This window comes from Paramisgurnus dabryanus, chromosome 17 (assembly GCF_030506205.2).
Source record: "Paramisgurnus dabryanus chromosome 17, PD_genome_1.1, whole genome shotgun sequence".
NCBI lineage: Eukaryota > Metazoa > Chordata > Actinopteri > Cypriniformes > Cobitidae > Paramisgurnus > Paramisgurnus dabryanus.
Window position 1 is genome coordinate 14,421,114 of NC_133353.1, and position 20,147 is coordinate 14,441,260.

A 20,147-nucleotide genomic window follows, 5' to 3' on the forward strand; every position below is an offset into this window, starting at 1 on the left:
GCAACACTCCGTGTGCAGTGCGCTCTCAAATTAAAGGGGCAAGGAATACCCTGAAGATTATAAGCCAGGGCGATAGAATCAACTATCCAATGAGACATCCTCTGCTTAGTGACAGCTTTCCCTTTCTGCTGGCCACCAAAACAAACAAAGAGCTGGTCTGAGGTCCTGAGGCTTTGCGTGCAACCACGTAGAGTCGCAGTACGCGTACGGGGCACAACAAAGCCACGGTTGGGTCTGCCTCCTCCGGGGGCAGCGCTTGCAAGCTCACCACCTGATCTCTGAAGGGAGTGGTGGGAACTTTGGGCATGTAGCCTGGTCTGGGTCTCAGTGAGACAGCAGGACCAAACTAAAGGCACGAATCTTCAACAGAGAATGCATGTAAATTCCCTACTCTCTTCACGGAGGCCAATGCTAGCAGGGTCAGAGTTTCATTGACAAAAACTTCAGACTCGCAGACTGCAAAGGCTGAAATGGAGGACCTGAAGGGCTTCAGCACCATGGACAGGTCTCAGGAGGAATAGAGGGAGGGCGCGAGGGGTTTAGCCTGCGAGCGCCTCTTAAAATGTAACAACCAAATCATGCTGGCCAACTGATCTGCCGTTGATAGTGAGTGAGTGAAGAGCAGAAATAGCGGTGATATCAACTTTAATGGCGAAGGGACAGCCTACCATCTAACCTATGTAGAAGATATAAAGCACGATGTTAATAGGGCATTCTCTGGGGTCCTCGCGTTGCGAAGAGCACCAGGTGACGAAAAGGTTCCATTTAAATGCGTAAGCCCGTCCTGTGGACGGAGCTCGAGCCGCGTCGATTGTGTTAGATACCGCTTGTGGTAAATCACCTAAACCTTGCGCGCGCTCAACGACCATACATGGAGATCCCACAGGTCGGGGCGCGAGTGCCAAATGTGCCCCTTCCTAGAGAAAGAAAGTCCTTCCTCAGGGGAATCCGCCAGGGAGGGCTGTCGCGAGGAGCATTAACTATGAAAACCAATTCCTAGTCGTCCAGTACGGACGATTAATAAAAAGGCTCTCCTCGTCCTGCCTGACTTCGCACAGTGTCTGTGCGATAAAGCTCACTGAAAGGAATGCGCATTTACGCATCCCCCGCGGCCAGCTGTGTGCCAACGTATCCACGCCGAGGCTGCCCTCGGTTAGTGAATAAAATAGGCGACAGTGGGTATCGTCCGGCGACGCAAAAACAGATCCATCTACGCACGACCGAACTTCATCCAAATTAGCTGGACCGTCTGGGGGAGGAGTCGCCATTCGCCGGGGGCGCAGCTCGGGAAGCGCGTCTGCCGCTGTATTGAGCGACCCGGGAAAAAAGTGGCACGAAGGGACCTCAGATGCTTCTGACTCCAAAGGAGGAGATGACGAGCGAGATGCGACAGGTGACGAGAGCGCAAAACCGCCTTAACGGTAAATAATGCAACAGTCGCAATGTTATCGGTGTCGGCTAATACATCCTTCCCTCGCATCTCCATAGCGGAGCGTACAAGTCCCAGATATACAGCGCACCGCTCGCGGCAGTTGGGGTGCTATGCACACCCCTGAGACTGCAAGCCCGTCATACGTGGCTGATCATCCCGTGCTGAGGGCATTGCATGCTACAGAATGCCAGGAGACCCCTCAGGGGCACATCTTCTATCGGAAATGCCGGGTCTACCACGGGGAAAATTGAAATGACACGCAGGTGTAATGTTTACACGGTGTATGCCGGTGTGCCACGCTCTCCTCGAGACTCGATCGTAAGCCAACGCTGAAGCGGTCTCATATGAAGCAGCTCGGGCGGTGTCACAGCCGCAGCATGCTGTCATATGTCCAGGAGCTTCTGAAATTGTTTCAGAGGGACCGCGTACTTCCCTCGAATTAAACCGAGGCAAGTCAGAACTGACTGGTTGCGCGCTCTTGTAAAACACGCCAATTAGTCGATCGAGTCTTATTTCCATACTGAGAAAAAGGATCCTCTGCACGGGGCAAAAGTTGCTCTTTCCCAGTCAACCTGAAGACAAAAACGAGCAAGATGCCGAAGCATTAACTCTCTGTGTTCGCGCACGTCTGCCAAGAACGGGCTATTATAAGTCGACGTACATAAAAGCAGAATGCGAACAACTAGCACATGGAGACACGGAGAGAGAGAGAGAGAGAGAGACAGCTCGAACGGTGTACTTAGTATTAATATGCCCACCCCACGCCGCAGAGCGAAAAAACGGTCTAAAGCGAGGGGAGATGGACACATAAAGTACACGTCTTACAGGTCTAAGGCTGCAAACCGATCTGAATATTGAAATACGAGCCTCGGCGTTATCATCCATAAAGGACACCTTCGTAGAGCCGGTGCGTAAATCAAATAGATCGTAACCCGCCGCGTATTTAGGGTACTATGAGATAAAGGCTGGAAAAACCCTATCATCATCATCTCGGTAAGAGGGACCGGCTCGAACATCCTTCGCCAACAGGATATCGACTTTTGCACGCAGTACATGTGCATCGGACGCTTTCACCACAGTGAAACGAAAGCCCGAATTTTGGGGTGTGCCGGATTCGTAACCAAGGCGGATCATGCGTAAAACCCAACGAAACGGGCTGGGAACTGAAGCCAAGCACCCAGGCACCGTACGAGGAGAAATAACGACACTACCGAAGTACCCGCGGTGGGGCAGCGAAGCGAGACAGGTGGGACTGCCGGTGCGTCTGCTGTGACAGCATAAACATCTACAGTATGTGTGTGTGACACTGACCTGAGCCCGCTGAGGGTAACGGTCGTCTGGTCTCCTCTACGGAGAGCGCAGACTCCGATGAGGGTGCTGGTGGTCCGGTCTCCTCAGCGGAGAGCTCGGACTCCTCAGGTCACCCGCTGGCGATAGAGGAGAGGTAGGGGAGCTGGTGTGTACCCGCTCACGGCTCTCTCGATCCTCCGGAGACCTAGAGAGGGAAGAGGAATGCACTCTTATGTGTGGTTAAGTGGGTACCGGCCGAACAGCCGGTGGAACATATGCAAACCAAGGATTTTCCACCCGACCGGGGTGAAGGAGCTCCATCTCCTAAAGAGTGATCCTCTGCCAATCCGGGTCGCCCTTCACTGGCCACTTAAACTCCCGAATGTCACGGGGAGCGGCTAAGCGGGCGAGCTGCTGACGACCGGTTCCCCTGCGCTGCCGAGATGGGGTCCGAGGAGGGGAACGGAGGTGGTCGCCGCAGGACGCCGACGGCGAGAGGCAGACTGAGGAGCCGGCGTGGTGGACCAAGGCCAGCTCTCTTCCGCCGGGGCATGACCTAGGAGATCGCCTCAGTCTGCGCAGCGGAGCTGTATGACTCCCCTGGCTCGCCGAAGAGGCCGGTCTGTGAGACAGGAGCATTCAAGTTGTTCTCGTCTGCGTCCGTCATGTCAGCCAGACACAGCCAAAGGTGGCGATCTTGAACCACTGTGGTGGACATCGCACGACTGAAGGTCGCGGCCTCCCTCGTAAATCCTTGGTGAGCCTGCAGCAACGTTTGTGCGTGCAGGGCCGAAGCCGCCTCTCCGGCATGCCTGATGGGCAGCGTCCGTAACCAGACGACTGTCTACAAACACGGGAGGGAAGGGTTGGGTGGTCCCTCCAGGAACGCATCCCACTCCACTGAAGGGGTCCCCGCCCTTAGCGGCTCCGTTGGTGAGGGAGGTGAGGGGTGAAAGCTGAACGGCCGGACGGCCGCAAACCACGTCAGCTCTTCGTGCCGTCGGGAAAGAAAGGCACAGGAGGAGAGGACCGAGAGGCCCAAGCAGCTCCGAAGTACCAATCATGTGGGCGGGACGGTTCGGGCGGAGAGGGGTTAACCTTTCCAACTCTACCGTCTCCGCCTCTCGAGCGGGCACGGCCGCCATCTCCGGAATGACTCTGCCTCGGAGGAAAAATGGAGACCCCTCTGATGCTGCAGAAGTGACGGGACCAGAAGGAGGTCCGATGGATTCGGCAGACATCGTAGAACACGACTCTGCAGTCTCCACCGGAGCCTCAACCGGCTGAGGATGAGAAGGTCGGTAGGTGGAGGACGCATCCTCCGTCCTACTCAGCGTAGTGACGCGAAGGGCGCCCTGCGAGCGCTTGACAGCCGCACCATGGCGGCGTCAGCACTGCAAAGGCGCGGACAGCGTTCCCGTAGAAACGACAGTCGTCATCGCAATCCAAGAGGGTTATGCTCTCACAGAGAGAACAGAAACTCTCCACGAACGCAGCCCCGGAGTGCTCGATGCCTGACCACGAAGACAGCGCTCGTGACCGTCACTGGAACCCTTATACTTCTCGCATCCAAGATCGCACGGGCGAAAAGCTATCCTGAAAAGGATGCTGATCTCCGCATATACGAGAGAGTGGCTGTCTTTAAAAAGACACAGAGCTCTCACGTATCACTCTTTAGGGAAATCACTCTTTAGGTGCTCAGCTGATGATGCGCACAGGGAGAGGCAACGCACACACAAAACTCAGAACAAAAAATATGCAGAGCAGTGGAATACTGCGAGCGTCCGCTGTGTTAGTACTGCTTGTCAATCAACTTCAGCAACCGTTCCCAGAAGAGCAGAGAGTAGCTTCTCAGTAGCAGATAATGCCGGCTTTCGAAGCGAAAAAGCTAATTTCCATATTTGCACCTGCTGCTTATATAGGCACCTGGCGGGGCGGCGCCAGCATTATGCAAATATCTCAAGGCCAAGTTCATTGGCGTTTTAGTAGTATACGAAGCAGATTGGTCTCTCTAAGCGAGTTCCCAATTCGTCGGTCACGACGTGACGTCGTAGTGACCGACTGAAAGGGAACTGTTATATTTCAGTAGTACGGACGTTTTCAGTTCTGAAACTTGCAGAATGTTCATTTATGTATGATGACCTCTTATATAACAAATTATCAAGTTAAAATTGAGTATTTGATTCACCGCTCCTTTAAGAAACCAGTCATTTTATAACTGCTATACTAACATAATCTCAGTCATAGTTACTGCTAAGTGTTTATGTAGTGTCCTAGAGTTAAATATTAGTAAACTAAATATTAGTTTCATATCTGACAATACACAACAGTATAAGACATAAATGTGTTGATTTTCTCAGCAACAATGCAATCCTATAGACTTGACAAGAGGTTTCCCTGAGATATTTCCTCTAATGTTTGAGACCTGACTCGGTGAGGATGTAGTTTGTCTTACCTCCCTTAACCCTCTGGGGTCCGACAATTTTGGGACACTGTCAGAGGTTGTGACATGCTCTTACATTTGGTCTTTTTTTCAGTTGCTTTAAAGCATAATAGGGTGATTCTCACGAAACCATTGAAACACTACGGCACTAATGATTTTAGCTATAAAATGTGTAATATAGTAATATTAAAAAGCATCAGAATTAACACAATACTGTGTTCTACCTTGCACAATTTGTGATTTCAACATAAGAATTTATAATTTGTCAATTTTATCTCATTTTCTGCTGAAATTCTCATTACCGCAATGTGTCCGGCTGTGTTTGAACATGCGTTATGTTGTAATTTCAAATTAACACAAAAATATTTAGAAAAAAAATAAATGGATGTTTTGCTAGACTACTTTAGATGACAGAAAAAATATTAACTGAATATTCATGTATAATAATAATGAAGAAAAATTAGGAAAATTATGTGTCCATGCCTGAGGTTCTCATCCTCCGCAACACTTTTTGAGAACAGTTTAAGCACACATACAGAATTTTAATAAAGTTTGATTTTGAGTGACCAAGCACATGGACCAGTTACTTCAAGATGGCTACCAGGTAAGATAATTTTTTTACAGTTAATTTGAAATATTGTCTTGTCAGAATGCTTACACGACATTTTGATTATCATTACCGCAACAGATGCTTATTAAATGTTAATTTAATTAATAGAAGCATAATACTTTGATTTTAAATACATGTGCAGAATCTCCAAATTATGTTCTTTCAGGTTTGCCATGTCATTTTGAAAATATGTCAGTGTTGATGTTTTCTGACTGTTGGGGTAATGAGATTTTTTAGGACTAATTTTTTAAATTATGTTACAAAAAGTGTTAAATGATAAGTAAAAGTGTTTAAATTAATGTTCCCATTTACTCCAGACTTTGTTTTTTGATGTCTGGTGGGAAAAAAGTAAATTTAAGCAATTTTTACATTTTCATGCTTGACATTTTTAAAACCAAGTTTTCGTGAGAATCACCCAATAATGGCAAGTGTCTCATAACACTGCGTTCAGCACAAACTGGGCTACAATATTTTATGAGCTTTATGTATGTACATGTTTGTATATTTGAGAGAATAATATTTATGCATGGTTTTTAAAAAAGCAACATTTTTAAGTCACTGATACCACAAAACCCATACTAAACATGTTTTAACAAGACCTTTCTAAACAGAATCTAGTAATCTAGAGTTTTTCTTTAATATGATGTGAAAATCATTCTGCTTACTCATTCACATAAAACAATATATTGATTTAGAAATTGTAAGACAGTTTTTGTTTAGCGGGGCCGTATGCGAGAAGGTTGATTGACAGCTGAGCAACAAAAGAATCACATAATGAGCTGCATAATGAGCTGCATAATGAGGCAGTAATGTGAGAGGGAACTACAGTAAAGAATGTGAGGACAAATAAATTTATACATATTTGTTTGAGGTTTATTAAAAAGTTTACAATATAATAAAAATAGAAATGAAGGTCAGTAGGACATTTTCAGTTTATTTGGAAACAAACCCTATTCAAAAACTTAACTTTTATAAGAAACTGATAAACAACAGAGCTGTAAACTTCATGTGGCTCATGTTACCATATAACTTTATGTCCAAAAAGTGTGAATTTGTTTTTCCACTTCATAGTTTTGTACTGATTAGAGGGATGCAGACCTGTAAGAGAGTTATAAACAGCTGTTAGCATAAATTGTTCACAGAAATACCCTTACATACATAACTGATGGGTAAATATAGCCCTACATTCAGATAAAGTATCATGTACATTTGGACTGAATTCAGAACATCTCAGATAAACATCTGCAGTGATTAGCTTTAGAAAAATCTGTTTTCAGATGGCTTCTGTTTATAACGTGTTTCTGTAAGTGCGAATGAACTTTTTATGAACACATCGCATATGGCGTCCATGTGCTCGAGCTTGCGTCTCCGCGTAAACAACGCGGCGCTCATGAAAACGGTTTCGCGTGTAAAGCGCAATATGGAATTGTAAACAATATATGGAATCATATTACAGCACACACTTAAAAGATCCGGCAGTGCAGCCTAACTGAAAGTTGCCATGAAGAAAATGAAAGTGAATAACTGTGTCTAAAATATAAGGAGAAAGAAAAATAAGGAGAAAACACCTCAAAACGCGTCGCCGCATTTTTGGACCCCTGGGGGTTAACTTCATCTCTCCTTTTTGCTTCCCTTTTCATGTCCATCTACAAAAGCCAATAGTGATAGAGTCAAAATAAGATTATCATTATTATTTAGAAACTTACTTTATTTTCTTCCTGTTTTCATAAGCTTACTCAATTGCGTGGCGTCACCTGGACTTTTGAATGCGGTTGTGCGTGGATGAACGCAAAGACGCGCACGGACATGGATTTGTGCGTGTATGCGTCAGTGTGACTGCTGCGTCACTTTTACAAGCGTAAGTTGGGGAACTACATAACATATACACTCACCGGCCACTTTATTAGGTACACCTGTCCAACTGCGCGCGTTAATGCAAATTTCTAATCTGCCAATCACATGGCAACAACTCAATGCATTTAGGCATGTAGACATGGTCAAGACGATCTGCTGCAGTTCAAACCGAGCGTCAGAATGGGGAAGAAAGGTGATTTAAGTGACTTTGAAAGTGGCATGGTTGCTGGTGCCAGACGGGCTGGTCTGTATATTTCAGAAACTGCTGATCTACTGGGATTTTTACACACAACCATCTCAAGGGTTTACAGAGAATGGTCAGAAAAAGACAAAATATCCAGTGAGTGGCAGTTCTGTGTGCGCAAATGCCTTGTTGATGCCAAAGATCAGAGAAGAATGGCCAGCCTGGTTTGAGCTGATAGAAAGGCAACAGTAACTCAAATAACTACTCGTTACAACCGAGATATACAGAAGAGCATCTCTGAACACACAACACGTCGAACTTTGAGGCGGATGGGCTACAGCAGCAGAAGACCACACCAGGTGCCACTCCTGACAGCTAAGAACAGGAAACTGAGGCTACAATTCACACAGGCTTACCAAAATTGGACAATAGAAGATTGGAAAAACGTTGCCTGGTCTGATGAGTCTTGATTTCTGCTGCGACATTCAGATGGTAGAGTCAGAATTTGACGTCAACAACATGAAAGCATGGATCCATCCTGCCTTGTATCAACGGTTCAGGCTGCTGGTGGTGGTGTAATGATGAAGGGGATATTTTCTTGGCACACACATTTGTAGAGCTGCAGGCTGGGCGATGCCTAACACGTTCACTAGATTCTATAGTGTTCGTATCAAACCGGTATCCTCTCGGGTTCTCTCTTTAAACCAGTGAAGAACACTGAGGGTCGGCTCGTATGTCGTATGCTGCACATTTGCACCATTATGGAAGGCCGTTAAGAAAAAAACGTCACAAAACTATTTTTGCCCTCCTCCACCGCCTTTGATGGCCGATGTTGCGGAGCATCGGCTGTCAGCCTATCACGGATGTATTCTCTGTAAACCTGTGTAGGCTAGGCGCTCACATTGTGTCCCCTACGTGGGGTTCCTATGTGTGTATAGTCTGTGGGGTTAAAATCCTCCACGTTTTCCCTTGGCATAGCCTGCTCTGCGCCTCTCTGTCATACCATGTACTGTTCAGAGACCTCTGTATGGGCAACCCATCAGTTGTTTCATATTCTTAAGTCATCCAGTTAGCTTCTTAGGGGATTGGCTTCCGCAGTGTTCCTAACTCCGCCCAGTTAAGGTCGCTTCCCCGGTATGCTGGTTCACTATCGTGGGTTAAGGAACAGGTAGTGACCGGCCTTCTGCACTTCGGCTCAGGTTCCGCCCCCTATGTGGAGGGCGGAGGGCTTTTGCAGGCACTGGAAGGGTTCAGCTACATTGGCGTTTTGGTAGGGACGACGTAGTGACCGACTGAAAGGGAACGTCTCAGTTACGTATGTCCAGTCGCCACAGTTTGCTGTTCCATTGCTGTTACCAGGCCGGGCACTGCTGCTCGGCTTTCTCAGCAATAATATAGCTAATTTTGGTATTGTGCACCTGCGGCTTATATACGCACCTGGCGAGGCTGCACCTGCATTATGCAAATACCTTCATGCCAAGTACATTGGCGTTTTTATAGTTTCTCGAAGTAGATAGGTCGCCGCGAAACGGTTCCCAATTCATCGGTCACAACGTGACCTCTCCGTTCCCTTCCTTCAGAACGAGGGTTACATACGTAACCGAGACGTTTCTCCTACAAAGCAAGTGACCAGCTATCGTACTTTTCGAAAGTTACAAAAAATATTTAACTGCTTTATTTTACAATTCTACATGAACTAACCAAGTAATAGTGTTTTGCCAAACTAACCAAGACCGGGCCTTACCGACCTGGCTTTTCCGACGAGCCTAACGTACCCCCAGTGTCTATCACTTTCCCAAGATACGGCCAGAGGTGGAAAGAGTAATAAATTTGTTGTACTCAAGTAAAAGTAAAGTTACTTTAATATTATTTTACTTAAGTAAAAGTAAAGTTACTGGTCTAAAAATCTACTCAAGTACTTTTTTTTTTTTTTTTATTTACACATCTTAATAATGTGAATAATTCAAAATGCCCCAGATCCGACTTGTGTCCCTACTTTCAGTGACTGGTCACAAATGACAAAGGAATATAAATCTCAAACTAGTTGTTTTTTATTGTAGGAACATCTTTACAATAAAAGTGCAATAACTAAAAGTGAATAAAATAAATGCTTTTTTAAACTAAGAAACATTTATGGAATTGTTTAATGATTTTTACAGGTGAGTTATGCACTTTTGAAGCAAAAATAATATGAGGTCAGCAGCTAGTAAATACAATCACTATGGTAAGGTTGTAATTGATGTATTGCTGGTAACATACATTATTTTATTAAACTATAGTTTAAATGAGCATATAATGAGATGGTTGCCATGGCTATATACTTTTATCCTTTACACGTTCATTGTCTTATAGCTTCCCTGACCTGGGTACCTGATGTCTAAGACGTTTATTCTTCTTTCACTCTCTTTCTCTTTTTCTCTCTCTCTCTCGCTCTTTCTCTCTGCAATGTCTAATGACCTAAACATTCTTGAGGACGTTCTTAAGTTGTGTTTAACTTGACGCGAAGCTGCTAGACATCGGAAGATAATGCGCATGTTATTAAAAAGCGTTGTGCAAATGAGCGGTAAAAACCCGGTCGGCAATTCTGTACTCAAAAGCATGAATCCTACCTTTCATATGAAAGAAACAATCGCTTCGCGTCAGTGGAAAGTGGTCGTTTAAATCTTTCATAAGAATTGAATCGAGGGTCTGCATTAGCGCGCGCATGTCTGCTCCGTTTCCATGGTTCTTTTTGCGCGGTTCCCCGCGCATCAATCAATCATCCGTGGCGCGTCTTTATCACCTTGTTTTTTTTTTTACTCAGTAGCGGATATATGATTTAAAATGTAATGAAGTACAGTACTTTAAACAAAACATACTTAAGTAAAAGTAAAAGTACAGGTTTTAAAAACTACTCAAAAAAGTAAAAGTACACAAAAAACTACTCAATTACAGTAACGTGAGTAAATGTAATTTGTTATTTTCCACCTCTGGATACGGCGGACCTTCTGCTAGCTTCTAACTATTAGCATACATTATGTGTAATGAGTTTCTTCTCCTGGAATGTACTTATTAATGATACTTTTTTGCTTGATTTGTCTGTTGGCAATACATAAACCGTTAATAATAAAATAATAATACAGTCTGTACTTCTTGCGATACCATTGCGCATGCACACATGACATGTAGTGGAATGTGGCCCAGGGAACTACCCAGCGAACAAAATGGTTGCATATGCGACCTTTTGAAATGCCATTGCGACCCTAATTTTTAATGGGTTGCAAATGTATCACTGATTATTTTTGTGCCTACCTTATGTTTAGGCAATATGCTATGATTTACTATAAGCATTTATTAAAACAGAAATGTGTATTTTAAGAAAACATTTTATCATTAGAGGACTACACGGAAGACCCGAGACTGTGCGGTTCCACGTCGGGGTCGGTCCTAGTTTAATTACTTTGGGTCCCAAGTCTGATTAATATTTTGTGTAAAACCCGAGTCGATCTGAGAATGGCCGCGAGCGCTACCGCGCTAAAGCTCGAGTGCAGTTAGCGTGCCTCCGGTTTCTATAGTTTTATAAAAATGTTTGCACAGATATGGTAGCTAAAAAGCAATGCTAATGTCAAGCATTGCACTGAACGAGCAAAGCTCATGCTGACTCAAGATATAAAAAACGCAAAGCTGTAAGTAAAGTCACCTGTCACTGGGACCGCAAGTAGACTTTTAAATCTGAAATAATGAGTGGATTAAGCTTTTTTTAAATGGTAAGAGATAAATAGAAAGATAGAGCAGCAGCAGTAAAAGTGCCTAATAGAAATTATAACTATTATAACATCAGTAACATTTATAATCTATAGACCTGCACTGTCTATTAACCTTTCGACGCGCACTAGCTCGGGGACGGAAAGACGTCAGTTTTTTTTAATGCTGCTAACAATATAGCCTACTGTGTACAAACAACAATAATAATAACACTACTATACATCGTTTACAAGGTCTAAGGGTTTAGCATCAGTGTATGGTGTCCGTTTTGAGATACAATTGCTCTAGCATCATAAATATAGTATTTTGTTACAGAAGTCCAGATGACAGCATGAATAATATAAACTGACTCCTTACCTTTGTGCTGGTATAAGGAATGCGAATCGAATCCAGTCTGTTTCAGATGTGTGAATAACCCATAAAAACTCTCCAACAAAGTACATCCAATGACCATTTTTGTCCACAAATGCGTATAATCCGTGAAATATAGATATATTTTCCATTGTTTACATCAGATTTCACATGCACGTCTTGTAATAGATTATAATATACAATCTGAGGACTATTTACATCGGAACACTTGTATATGAGATTACACTCGCGTTCAAAACCAGCGGTCAAACTTGTTTGTAAAAGTTGGCGGGAGTATAATACATAATATCCAAACAGCGCTGTCAAATATCGTGACGTCATCTGACTCGTGCGTTCCTCCAATGACTTCATGGAAAATATTGATAGACAGATTGTGTAGCTAATTAGATAATGAATTCAATTATCTTTGTGTGTAGCTTTATTTCCTGGGGTGTATTCCAGAAAGCAGGGTTAACTTACCATCAGATAAACCCTGAACTCTGGGTTGATCAACCCCAAACTTGCTTACTCTGGGTATGTCGGTTCCAAAACATAGTTTAAAAGGTAGTTCAATCAACCCGCTGAAAGTAACCCAGAGTTAATGCGTGCTTACGGTAACAACATAAAGGCATTGTCAATGGATCACAGATTTCACGAGTCACCATGGAAACGTCAGATAACTTAGAAGTTTTTAAATGAGAAATAACATTATAAACCAATAGTTTCTGGCAAAATCAACGTTTTATAATGTTATATAAGTGCGTGATTACAAAACAGGTCAAACGTATTAATTAATTAATTAATACGGACCTATTTTACCCCATTTAAGTCCAATATTATATGTGTCTCAACGAAAATACACATTATTTAAATATTATTTAAATATATTAATTATATTGAATTAGATTTTTCTCTTACAAAAATTAACAATGGTTTTACTACAGTAAAAAAAAAACATGGTTACAGTAAAACCATGGTAACCAAAAAATAACCATGGTTTTGACAACCAATGAAACCATGGTTAATTTTCATAAGAATTGTGGCACATAAAGTGCATAAATCTGACATAAGGCTTATTAACAGTTTTTTTTTAATATGATTGTGTTGTGTATGCATAAAATGCACTATGATTATATTCACTACATTGTACTTATTTCACTTCTGCTCCTTTGGGTCACCCTGTTTAGTTTTTGGACTTTCCACACTGTATCATCAATTTTAACATTTACTGATAGCTGATAGATTAATGCACCCTCTTGTAATATTTTCAATAATTTTGTGTAATGCTTTTCAGTACACTACACTAAAAATTATCATTCATTTGCATTGGACGATTAGGATCTGCTGTGACAGAAGTGAAGAATAGAAATGTTACATGAGTGCTCATAGTAACATGTTCTAAAATGTCCTGTATTATCTAATATAACCAAATATCTCAATTTCCCTTTGGCTCAAAAATGATAGCTCAGGAAAGCACAAAAGGCCAATTTTAAAGAAAAAAGGTGACTAAGAAAAAGACCAACTATAGATCAAATGTAGAGAGGGGGCTAAGGATCTGAAGTGCATGTTTAAGAAATAAATATTATACTATGAAAAAAATATTTATCATTTCATTTCATTGTGTACATGATTCTAACTGATAATAGAAAATATCTGACCACTATGCCATGTCTGTGATTCAATGGTGTTTCATCTAATGAAGTCTGAGCTTCACCTGTGTCACTCTGTGGGTCAGTGTTAAATCGTGCCTGTGCATCATGGGTGTCATATTGAGGGTCATGCACATGCCTATCAGAGACTGCAGGCAGGGGTAACTTCTGTCCCTCAGTAATTATTATTATGATAGGCGTCATGTGTTTCTATTTGTTATACCCATTTACTGTAACATTGCCACATTGTCACTTAAGTAACATATGTGAAGATTTCTGGCTCAATAATGACAATGTATTTGATCACACACTTATTAGAACTTTAGATTCATCTCAAATTATCTAGTAAGTGAAAGATGAGTTTATTTATGAATTGACAAAATTGATATGGAAATGTACTTTATTGTTAACATTTATTAACTGATGGAATTGTGTTTCATACATCCACTGATATTTGGAGATATATTAATAATGAACTTAATTAAATGTATAGTATTTAGTCCGAACACAAATATGAATCAATTTTTATTAATAATGGACATAATTAAATGTATAGTAATTAGTTCAATCACAAATATCAATCCATGTTATTAAAAAAAATGTTTTTTTAAAGAAATATCATACATTTTTCATACAAGACAGCAATAAATATTCGCGATTGTAAATGTAATAAAATAAATGCTTTAACATTGTAATATTATGCAAAATATATGCTTCCACGCCTGCTGCAAGCTCATCATAAGTACACGCATGCGCAGACATCCTCCGGAGCCTCGTTTTATTAACTAAAATGAACTTACCCTGCAACATAACCTGCTCCGGAGCAGGTTATCTTCAGAGAGTCAGTTGCTATGGTTACTTACATAACCCGAAAGTTACCTTCGTTTTTGGAACTGAAAGCAGAGGTTATCCGCTTACTTACTCCTAAACTTACCCGGGTAAGTCACATAACCTGCTTTCTGGAATACACCCCTGGTGTGGATACAGCATTTTATACGCTTATATAAGGATAAACAATAAAAAGAACGAACGTGTATGCATGTAAACAAAAGACTTTTATTAAAGTGTCTTTAACTGTTTAGAAGCAGATCTCCTAGAAGTGGTAAATTCATCCCTTATCTCTGGGACTTTTCCAAAGTCCCTTAAAACTGCAGTTGTTAAGCCCCTCCTGAAAAAGAGCAACCTAGATAACACTGTATTGAGCAACTACAGACCAATCTCAAATCTTCCTTTCATAGGCAAGATCATTGAAAAAGTTGTTTTCAATCAGCTGAACAAATTCTTAATTTCTAATGGTTACTTTGAGATTTTTCAATCTGGTTTCCGACCACACCACAGTACAGAGACAGCGCTCATAAAGATAATAAATGATATTCGCCTCAATACAGACACAGGCAAACTATCAGTGCTGGTGCTACTCGACCTCAGTGCTGCTTTTGACACTGTCGATCACAACATACTTATTGACATACTGGAAAACTGGGTCGGGCTTTCTGGGATGGTCCTAAAATGGTTCAGGTCATACTTAGAAGGGAGAGGTTATTATGTAAGTATAGGTGGCCATAAATCTGAGTGGACATCCATGACATGTGGAGTCCTGCAAGGCTCAATTCTTGCGCCACTCCTGTTCAACCTGTATATGCTCCCACTAAGCCAAATAATGAGAGAGAACCAAATTGCCTACCACAGTTATGCAGACGACACTCAGATCTACTTAGCTCTATCCCCTAACGACTACAGTCCCATTGACTCCCTGTGAAAATGCATTGATGAAGTTAACAGTTGGATGTGCAAAAACTTTCTTCAGTTAAACAAAGAGAAAACTGAAGTCATTGCGTTTGGAAACAAAGATGAAGTTCTCAAGGTGAATGCATACCTTGACGCTAGAGGTCAAACAACTAAAAATCAAGTCAGGAATCTTGGTGTGATTCTGGAGTCTGACCTTAGTTTCAGTAGTCATGTCAAAGCAATAACTAAATCAGCATATTATCACCTCAAAAATATCGCAAGAATTAGATGCTTTGTTTCCAGACAAGATTTAGAGAAACTTGTGCATGCTTTCATCACCAGCAGGGTGGATTATTGTAATGGCCTCCTCACTGGCCTTCCCAAAAAGACCATTAGACAGCTCCAGCTCATTCAGAACGCTGCTGCCAGGATTCTGAGCAGAACCAGAAAATATGAACATATCACACCAGTCCTCAGGTCTCTACACTGGCTACCAGTTACATTTAGAATTGATTTTAAAGTATTATTAATAGTATATAAATCACTCAATGGACTAGGACCTCAATACATTGCTGATATGCTCATTGAATATAAACCCAACAGATCACTCAGATCATTAGGATCACATCAGCTAGAAATACCAAGGGTTCACTCAAAGCAAGGAGAGTCAGCTTTTAGCTATTATGCCAGTCGCAGCTGGAACCAGCTTCCAGAAGAGATCAGATGTGCTCCAACAGTAGTCACATTCAAATCCAGACTCAAAACACATCTGTTTAGCTATGCATTTACTGAATGAGCACTATGCTGCGTCCGAACTGATTGCACTATATTTTATATGCACTATTTTAATTCTTTTTATTTCTCTTGTTTTTATTCTTATTTTTAACTGTTTAATACTTTTATTCCTGTTTTATTCTTTTTCACACATTTAAACAATTTTTATTAAAATCACATTTATTTTATTTTAATTGAGATTTTAAATTCATGTATCTTTGATTTTTTGTTTTCTCATTTCTATGTAAAGCACTTTGAATGACCTCTGTGTATGAAATGTGCTATACAAATAAACTTGCCTTGCCTTGCCTTGCCTATTTTGCCTTGCCTTGCCTATGAATGAGTTTTGTGGACTTATATCAGTGACTTAAAATTTTTGCTTTTTCAAAAACCATGCAAAAACATTTTTCTCTCAAAAATACGAACATGTACATACATGTAGCTCATATAATAGTGTAGCCCAGTTTGTGCTTAACACAGTGTTATGAGACTTTTGCCATTATTATGTTTTTAAACAACTGAAAAAAGCACAAATGTCAGTGCAGGTAAAAACTTCCTCAGGGACCTAAAAACCTCTTAGACCCCAGATGGTTAAGACATAGGCCACCTTAGCCTCCTCGGAAGCATATTGACAAGGCTGAAATGAAAACATCAGGGTGCATTGTGAAAGAAACACCTGGCAGACATTGGGGTCGCCATCGTAAACCTGCAGTTTATTGGCTTGTGGCTCGTTGTGACTCGTTGTGGTGCCCGGAGGCCACAGCTTTGCTTCCTGAAGCCGTCTCGCGCAAGAGTATCTCCAATCTGGCTGATAGCTTAGTGACCTGAGATTTTAAGGAGCCCACCTCCTGTGTGGTAGCACTGAGGTTGAAAGCCTGCTGCTGATAGACACAGAGCGAAAAGGATCTGCCCTGTTGAATCCAAGTAGTGGTCAGATTGCCATGATGTCATGAGCGAAGGACAGACTGCGAGAGAGTATAGTTCACAAGGTTTATTGACAATATATTTAAACACAAGAGAGATAAAGCAGCCTTGTTCACAAACAGCAGGATGGCCAGCCCCAAGCTCAGTCCAGCGCAGCAAAGCCTAGATGCCAATGTCCAGAAGCACAACAGATGGATTGAACAAGATCTGAATTTAGTTACCCGGTTCATTTTCCACAGAGCAGCGCATATAATAAATGTTTTGTATTTTATTTTGTTCTCGTTTAACTCATATTAACAAAATAAAGAAAACTATATAACAGAAAGCTAAAAAATATCTTGTTTAATTAACACGTGAGCCCATGGACAAAAACAAACATTAAAACTTAAAATACTTAAATTACTTTGTGTTTTGAATTGCCAAAACAATCAGAAATACATACAAATACATTTTCATTAATATTTTACATTAAAGTCTGTAAAAGATTAAACCCTGTGGTGGCGCATTAAAAACAATCAAACATTGTTTCTATTCGAATTGTTACTGCAGATCAAACGTTTGACCATTTGTGCACATCTCTAGTATGCAGCCTGCATATCCGATCTCCAGAGGATGCAGCCTTCCATTTGAGAAATGGCCCTAAGGTGCCCAAGAGAGTTACAGAACTTTTTTTAAGCGTAAAGGACAGGTCAAGCGCATCATCCCCAAAATAACCATCTGCACACTAAAGCCTTTTTTACTGTGACAGTTTTGCGCAATAAAGGAAAATATATTTAGCCTATTTATTTGATCATACATACATAATATTTGTTCTCTTAAACACTGTCATGATTAATAATTACTAATGTTCTTGTAATTTGTAAATCATTTTAAATGACAGTATACTAGACTTTACAGAAAGCACTGTACACATTTATTATTGTCTTAAATGATTGTGCATGTGCAATTTTCAACTGTCCAAGAAAAAAATGGTAGGATCGGATCGACTGGTATCAGGATCGGCGGATACTCAGAGATCTGGAATCGAAATTGGATCAGTAATGAAAAAGTGGTATTGGTGCAACCCTAGTCCAAAAGTTGGAGATCACTAACGTGAATGCTACTGTTTTGTATTTATGACAAACATTTAAAATGACAAACTCTGATGATTCAGTTGGTTACTATTTTGTGTGCTTCAATGAAATACAGAAAACTTGAGTTTTTATACAAAGCTGCAATCAATATCATAAATTTACTTATTAAATAGTGACCTCAAAATATTGCAGAGCACTGTGTTCTCAGACTTTTGGACCCCACTGTACGTTAACCTGTTTAAGTGTTTGTTTCACTGTGTTTTATTTTTATTTCAGCTGCAGAGGCTAAAGCGTTCACTATCCTTTAAGACCAAGAGTTTTCGCAGCAAAAGTGCTGATAACTTTTTCCAGCGGCCAATTGAGGATGGGAAGTTTAAGTCAGAACTGCTCTCAGACATCAGTAGCAGCACCGGCCATCTGAGCACCATTGGCGTATCCGTCTCCATCCCCGCCATTTCTCTGCCACCACCTCCGCTGCCCTCCGTAATCCCAGGCAATCTGCCTATCACGATCTGTTCCCCGTCCCGGGCCCCACGCCAGACGGACCCCAATGCGCACACCTTTCTGGAGCATATCTTTAAGAAACCCCACTTTTGTGACATCTGCAACCACATGATTGTAGGTAAGAGGACATATTTCAGTATTTCAGCTAAAAGATGTATTTGTTTAGACAGCAAAGAGTATTTTAATCCCTTTCATGATTATACATCTGCCCATCTGTTCTCCGTAATGTTTTGTTACTGAGAATGAAAACAACATACAATGGTTTAATTATTTAGAGTAAAGTGAAATGTGAAGTGAATGTCAAACAACACAGTATAAATAATTTGTTCTTTGTCTCTCAGAATTTTTAATGATTGTGTTTTTTGAGGACTGTGCCCAAAATTATTTTTATAGTTGGAAGGATCAAGTCAGACCATACCTGTTAACATTGGGATTTGAAAATAAGGAAAATTTCTTGAAACCTAACAACAAACCCCCCCCACCCCCTTCACTACTACGCAAGGGAATGGATGGGTACACTGTAAAAAATCACTTAGTATTTTTGTCTTGTTTTCGATACAAATATCTAACAATTCTTGAGCCAATATGTATTTTCTTGATGAGCAAAATGACCTGAGAAAATAAGTATACAATTTAAGTGAATTTGTGCCTAAACAATGGGGTAAGAAACAATGGTGTAAGAAAAAAATCTTGAAATAAGTTAATTTTTTCCTAAACACTTAAACACTTAATTCAGCAATTAATGCACTGATTTTTACATGAGGCAACAACTGGGTAGTATGCCTTACACAAGACACTATGAATTGCACCTCTAGTGTGTGTGTGTGTGTGTGTGTGTGTGTGTGTGTGTTAGATAACCCCTCCCTCATTTAACTCTGACTTTCCCTTTAACAATAAAAGAATGATCTAAATAGGGAGTTTGTCATCAAATTTATCTGCAGGATTTGTGAGATTCTGGCGAGCTTGTAGAACCCTTTAACTGTATTATCAACACAAGGAAGACACAGTGGTATTAAAATGGAATTTATTAACAAAAGATAAATTATATTAACTAAAAACACTACTAAATGATACTAACATACTAAACAATAACACAAATGGAAACTAAAATGCAAAGAATAGAAAATAGAAGGGACTGAGTTAAATGTATGGCAGAATGTTTTCTGTCGCTAATAAGATGAAAACTTTATTTCTCATAACACAAATATTTAAAGAATTATCTGCTAAAGATTAAAAAAATCATTTATGCAATATTGAAAAGCATCTATGTTAAATAGTTACTGATATAATACACTAATGCCAAGGATTCAGGAAAAGGTTTGGTTAAGTGTTATTTACGTTTTCTGCAATCGAATGAGCAGTCCATTTTCCATGCAATGGAAAGAGTCAGGTTTAGTTCAACAGCCTTGAACACGAAGTGCTGTTAAAATGCTGTTCTCTGTGTGCACAGAGAAGATCCTAGCAATCTGGAACATGCAGATGTGGTCCTGGAGCCATTGCAGAAGGTCCTAAACAATCTATTTGCATAATGCTGGCGCCGCCCCGCCAGGTGCGTATATAAGCCGCAGGTGCAAATAGGGAAATTAG

The 20,147-nt window shown here is 41.2% G+C and overlaps 1 protein-coding gene across 1 annotated transcript in view; it reads left to right on the forward strand.

Annotated features, from left to right (window-relative positions):
• stac (SH3 and cysteine rich domain) overlaps positions 1–20,072 on the forward strand; it is a 64,763-nt gene extending 44,691 nt beyond the window's left edge. The window contains exons 2-3 of the mRNA XM_073812483.1: positions 18,333–18,678; positions 20,011–20,072. Of these exons, the coding sequence (XP_073668584.1) occupies positions 18,333–18,678; positions 20,011–20,072 (408 nt within the window). The remainder of the gene's footprint in view (positions 1–18,332; positions 18,679–20,010) is intronic.
• The last annotated feature ends 75 nt before the right edge of the window (positions 20,073–20,147 follow it).